Source organism: Sinocyclocheilus grahami, unplaced genomic scaffold, assembly GCF_001515645.1.
Source record: "Sinocyclocheilus grahami isolate Dianchi unplaced genomic scaffold, SAMN03320097.WGS_v1.1 scaffold1380.1, whole genome shotgun sequence".
NCBI lineage: Eukaryota > Metazoa > Chordata > Actinopteri > Cypriniformes > Cyprinidae > Sinocyclocheilus > Sinocyclocheilus grahami.
In genome coordinates, this window is record NW_015506559.1 from 28,500 (window position 1) to 35,040 (window position 6,541).

General features: G+C 39.9%; 1 protein-coding gene across 1 annotated transcript; it reads right to left on the reverse strand.

Annotated features, from left to right (window-relative positions):
- Positions 1-201: 201 nt before the first annotated feature.
- LOC107569775 (uncharacterized) lies at positions 202-1,415 on the reverse strand. Its single transcript, XM_016255931.1, has 2 exons — positions 849-1,415; positions 202-597 (listed from the first exon to the last, which is right to left on the reverse strand). Exons 1-2 carry the CDS (start codon positions 1,413-1,415, stop codon positions 202-204), a joined length of 963 nt encoding a protein of 320 aa, XP_016111417.1.
- Positions 1,416-6,541: the final 5,126 nt, after the last annotated feature.

Consider the following 6,541-nt stretch of genomic DNA (forward strand, 5'->3'; position numbering starts at 1 on the left):
GATGTCTTTTGTTCTTGTGTGGATTCAGTTTGAGCTTGGTCAGCTTGGAATCTTTGCGAGTTCCTTCGTTGATTCCTTGGACTGGTTGCTCCAGGGTGTGTCTGTCGTTTTCCCTTGGAGGTTCCATTGGATTCCCACGAGCCTTTTCCTCTTGAGTTTCCAAATGAGTTTGGCTGATTCCACGATCTGTCCCATTGATTTTCATGAGGTCTGAATTGGTCCCAAGATTTTTCCCAGTGACGTCCAGGTGAGTGCGGCCATCTTTTGTTTGCCATAGGCTTTCTGTGCCAAGTCTCGCAACTGTTGAGCATTCATTGTTCGCGGACATGCGAGAACGCCAAGATGGTGGTTTACTCCAGGATGGAGGTTTCTCAGGAAGAGAGTTTTGAAGTTTAGATCATTTTCCATGTTCGGTTCGTTGCGAGTTCCGAAGTGTGCTCGTCTGAGTCGGCTGTAGTAGGCTTGAGGAGATTCATGACGTCCTTGTCTCGTCTCCAGGGCAGCCACTAGTCCTTGTTCTGACTCAGGGTCAGCGAATTCTTTAATGAGGGCCTCTCTGAGGAGGTGGTAGTCAGCCTGCCATGCGATGATCTGTGACTGGCTGGAGCAAGTTCTTTTAGCTTCATCGTGAGGTAAGATTCTTCAGAGGGAGTCGGTGAATGTTTCAGCACTGCCCCCTCCCCCTTTTTCTCATGTGTCAGTCGAGGAACAGGTGACCCGGTCCTGCTTGGCAGGGGTGAGACTAGTGCCCGTCGTGTCCTTGTAGGCTCAGGGCGCAGCTCATAGGCATGTCTGAGTTCCTCTCTGATGCTGTCGGACTTCTCTTTGATGTAGTCCAGCTGTTGTGTTAGGCGACTGATCTCATTTCTTGACTCATCCAGGTGAGTTTCAAGGCCTTTAATTCGGCTGTTCTTGTCTCTGAAGTCGACCTTTGCCTTTTCCAGGAGCTGTTCGGCATATTGTAGCTTGTTGGAGAGATCAGCGTAGTCAGCCTTGCCTCGTTCCATTTCTTGGGTAGCAGCTGCTAGGGTCTCTTTTAGCCTAGTGATCTCCTCCTTGGTGCCTTGTTCCACTCCATCAGGCCCTTCCTGTCGTTCCTGAGCCTCCAATTCTAGCTGCTCGACGCGTCGTTGTGTGCGTGTTAGCTCCTGCTGGAGATGGGCGGCATGCCTGTCGCTCAGCTTGAGGGTGGCGATGAGTGTGTGGCTTAAGGAGCCGGTGATCTTTACTAATTCTTTGTGACTGTAGCTCTGACGTGGGTCTTGTTTCATGAGGTTTGCTATGTTGTCATCCAGCTGGTCCTGTGTCTGATGCCTCAGTGTTTCAGCGGCCTTAGGTAGGAGGCTGTCTGTTGCAACACTTAGCCATGTCTTGAGGTCTTCCCAGTGGTCAATAGAGTCTGTTTTGCAAGACATGTTTTGGCACGGTGAGGGAGATCTAGAACCTAGACTGACACAGACCTTGAAGAAGAGAAGAGAAAACAAAACAAAACAAAACAAAACAAACAAGGCAAAACAGGGGTGTAAGTGTGCAATGTCTCGTGTGGTTTGATAGTGAGTGTGTGAGGGACAGGTGAGTGTAGTTCTCGGTGACTGTGATTCTCTGGTGGGCATGCTCCTAATTTGTAGTCTCTGTGGGGAAAATTAGTAAGCACACACAGGTAGCACAGCTAGAGAACGGAAGGAGGAAAGAAAAATAACAAACAGAGCAAAGAACAGGATAGTAATTGACTGCTTCCAATTTTCCTGTAAGATAAATTTTTTCTTTTTTTTTTCTTTTGTAAGGAAAAGAAGTTAATGGTAAGATGAGAGGGAAGGATAAAACAACAAAATACCCTTTTCTGGTAGCAGAATGAGGATAATTAAATTATCTTCTCTTTTCCCTTTTGGTTAAGTTTGATTTAGAAGGATGCTTCTTAAACCGGCATTTGGAAATGGGGATTTCTAAATACCAGGGCTGTGGTTGCTATTCAAATTCCTTCGGGTGAAGAGAAAATAATAACAATGACAGTATTGGTTTCTTAGCTGTTAAGATTGACACTGTCCACAAATTAGATGTTCCTAGATGCTTGTTCAAATTTTGGCGGATGCCTGTCAGTCTTCTTAGCTGGGTAGGGTTTCGCAAGAGAGTGAAAGGTAAATGGAAGACGATTTTGAAACGGCGTTCTCAAGTTTCACAAAATACTTGTTCACTTTCTAAAAATTTCTGCTTTGTGATTTTCACAGGCAAAATCCTTGCAAACAACCGCAGTAGTCAACTCAGAAGGAAACAGCTGAGAGAGAGAAGCAGAAGAAGGAGAGAGAGAAGTTTTGCTGAGTGAATTAAATAACTGAAAGGGAGAGGAAATAAGGCCACTTGCAAATTAAATTAGAATTTCAGGTTAGAAATGGTATTTCCTGGTTAAAATTTAATGATGTTATCATAAACATTGATGAGAGTAATTAAAAATTATGATTAATCAATCAATATCTTGAAGCAGGATAACCCAAACCCTAATGAGCTAACCATGAAATAAAAATTTTATTGCATTATTGACAGTTAAGGATTAAAATCTTTGTTTGGCATTTAAAATTAGCAAAGCAATTATAGTTGAACTGATCAGCAAATATTATGACAATATGGAAGCAGGACCCGTAATTAATTATTAAATGAAATTAAAAATTCCAAATATGTAATTAATTATGAAATTAACTTAATTTAAAATCCCTACGGATAAACCAACAATATCCACTGGTGTCATTATTAACAAATAATAAGAGCAATTTCTAATTAAATTAATCAGTAGATATTGTTGCTATGTGGAAGCTGCAACTGTAATTAATTTGTAAAAACTGTAAAAAATTTCAAATCTATAGTTAATTACGAAGTTAAATTAACGATTTCAAATCCTTAAGTATAGCAAATTAATAACATCTATTGATTTCCTAAAATTATTACAGCAGTTATAGCTGAATTAATCACAACGTAGCATTAAAGTAATGGGGCTGAGGACCAGAATTAAATTTTAAAACAAAGACAACAACAGCTTTTAAGCAAGGGAGAACCTTAAATAACGCGATTAAAACTCTAACTATGATTGCGTACACAAGGTTATTACGTTCGCATTTGGGAGTGTTCCTTTTCAATGGGAGGAAAAGAGGAGAGAGAGGTAGGATGAAATCAGTATGAAAGCGAAAGACAAATCAGATGTAACTGAACAAGTCACTTCAACACTTCACACACTGCAACACATTTTGCCTTTGAGACCGCAAAATGCTATGTGCTAACCACTAGCCTTCAACGCTAATAGCTTAGCTTGGCTATTTGTTTACAAACAGCTAACAAAATGGCGCTGGCGGACTGAAAGTTACCTCCGGAAAGGGTTTCTTAGAACTTCCGGGCTACGGCTTTTACTATGGTTACTTGTCCTGCGATCACACACAGTTGCTGGTTATACATAGTTTACGCCCTTCAAGTGGGAATGACGGCGCATTCCACACTGAACAACCAAAGAGCACTCTTTAGATTCTTATCTCACAGCGCTGTGTAACACTCACTCGTTAGAGTGAGGTAAATTAATGTACAGCTTTACTGCAATAAATTCAATGACATCTTCAGCAGATGTCAGCAGCTGATTGGCATGTCACCATATTCTAATTTGTTGAGATAGTGAATTGGTGGGGTTTTGTTAAATGTGAGCCAAAATCATCACAATTAAAAGAACCAAAGACTTAAACTACTTCAGTCTGTGTGCAATTAATTTATTTAATACACGAGATTCACAATTTGAGCTGAATTACTGAAATAAATTAACTTTTCCACGACATTCTAATTTATTGAGATGCACCTGTACAGACAAAAACACGATATATTTTATAACACGAAAAACACTTGATCAAGATTTCATAATTCTCCCAAAAGTAAGCTCTCTGAGCACCGCGTTTCAAGTTCACTAGTTTTTTTGTGAATTAAATGGCAAGAGCATTAATTAGCTAGGTTAATGGTCTGAAGCCGGGAGATTTATTTATCATAGACTCATTTGGAGATGGAACACGCACCAACAAATTGACTATGAAGGCCTTTTTAGAGAAAGTAAACGAGGAAAACGCCTGTTTCTTCCTTCGTGTGCTTTAGAGCGACTTCTTTTGTCTCGGTGGACAAAATTTAAATGTTTTTTTTTTCTCTATTGCAGTTAAATTCTAAACAACAAACCCTCCAGTTTCACTTTCAATCAACACGCTCTGCCATGCTATAATAACATATCCAGTAACACAACAAACTCAGTTTCTTTGTCTTTTAATCTATTTTTTTCGGATAAAAATAGACAAGATTCATAATATTATTTTGGTATCATTAATTTTCAGTCAAATCTGCCTGCATTCTCCACCATATGTAATCACTTTGATTACTTAATTTTAGGGAATTAATTATTATTAATTCATTCAGGGTTTGAAAGGACTCGGATCTGAAAATTCGAAGTCCACCTGATTAGAACTGATTTAAAATTTCAATAGTTTACACCTTATCAACGGTCGTCCAGTGAGACGTTAATATCAGTGTATCTTAATCTGACTGTGTATTTTCCTTGGCCACAGGATAATACGTTCTTTGACAATTTAAGCTACGAGCTAGGTAACATGATCTTTGGCAAGGGTTTGACTTGAAAGTTATACGACACCAGACAATGATTCTTTATAAATGAAACACAAATTTTATTGGCTATTCTAGATTACATCAAAACTAACCTAAAACACACACGCACACACGCACACACACACATATACAGCTCAGAAAATTGAAGGAATGAGTTAATGGAGTTGCATGAAGTTTCAAAGTTTCGAACTCGTTTTCACGAGTGGTTTTAAATTCAGCCTGAGATAATTCACAAAGCAGATATTTTGTCTTGAGTTTACTGCTTAAATCAATCATCAGCGTCAGTTCAGCAGATAGAAGATTTTGTTTGTTTACTTGCGTTTTGCTTTGGGTGACAGCTGAAAAGCTGAGTTGTTCCTCGTGGCTACTGGAGGGGATTCCGTTGCTGACAACAGGCTTCCTGGATGGCTGCTGCGGTGACGTCAGGAGGATGTCCCTTTTGGGAGATCCCTCGTTGGATTGGTTGCGTTCTTGATGACGTAGAGGCTTGAGCAGTTCTGCTGAAAAGTCTGAGTTTGCAAGGCTTTAAGTTCTTTGAAGATCGCGAAGTGTCAACTGAAGTGTTTGAGTTCTGGAGTCTCGCTTGTGCGGTGTTACGGCATGGGAGCACTTGTAGCGCTCACCAAATTGAAAGCAAAAGGTCTTGAGAGAGAGCGAGCGAGCCCGAGAGAGCTTTGTATTCCTTTTAAGCAGGCTCGATGTTGGTCCATCCCATACGCGATTGTCCAATCGATGGTGGCTGCGGGGCTTAGCCACACCCTGTGTGGTTCCTTTTTTTTCATGCACAAGTCACATGCCCCTGTGGGGCGTACTTCTGGAAGTTTTAAATAACTTCTGATAAAAGTATTATCACCAGAGAATGATACAGAATATAAAATTTTCACTAACACCAATGTTCGGCGAATAAAGCAAGCTTTCATTCAAGCTCAATATCGAATAGTTTGCATACACATTAATAAATTTAATTACTAAAAGGTGTTTATACACATTGGTTAAACTTGCACCGATTACAGGAAACACATCACACATCATCAGACATAAACATATTATTTGTGAATATATTGCTCCGATACTTTCAATGATTTTCACTGATTGTCTTATGAATTGTCTGTGTATGTTCTGTTTCTTTGTCTGTGACAAAAGAATGTAAGGGTTTCAGGAAGCAGATGTTCAAAAAGTCATATGGCGTCACGCTGTATATCCCGTGCTTGCAGGGCGTGATTAAATTACTGTCCTTTTCCTGTTTGGATATAATAGTTCCATTCATTGGTGGTCACAAGACATTGTGGTTTCTATATGTTGTGAACGAACCTTCCAGTTTGTTGTGAACGAAACTTCCAGTTCTGATACCAAGAAAGCTTTGTTGTCTCTTGATTGAATTAGTCTTTAATCAGTCCTCTGAGTAGATGACAACAAGACTGGCAGGAAGTCGACCCAGAATATTGGAGTCATGTGCTGGGGTGATTAGCAAACCTCATGATGGCTGATAGGGGCATAGCAGTGTCCGTTCATGTACTAGAAATCCCTACAGAAGTGTCCCCAACTAAGCAACCCAGAGGCGACAGCTTAATCTAGATTTAAACTGCAAGAGTGTGTCTGCCTCCCGAACAATGTTAGGTAGGTTATTCCAGAGTTTGGGCGCTAAATAGTCAAGTCAAGTTTATTTGTATGGCGCTTTTCACCATACAAATCATTGCAAAGCAACTTCACAGCCAATTAAGTTTCTACAATATTTAGTGGTAGCTTATCAGTGGTGACTGTCAGTTAATGTACATATGGCAGAAATTTACAGAAAAATCAATTTAAGACGTAATAAAACAGACGATGAACACTATTAACAGCAATTTTTATATGATGCAATCAAACTTATAGCAAAATGTGGTAGTTCTGTATGTTGTTTCAGGGTTGG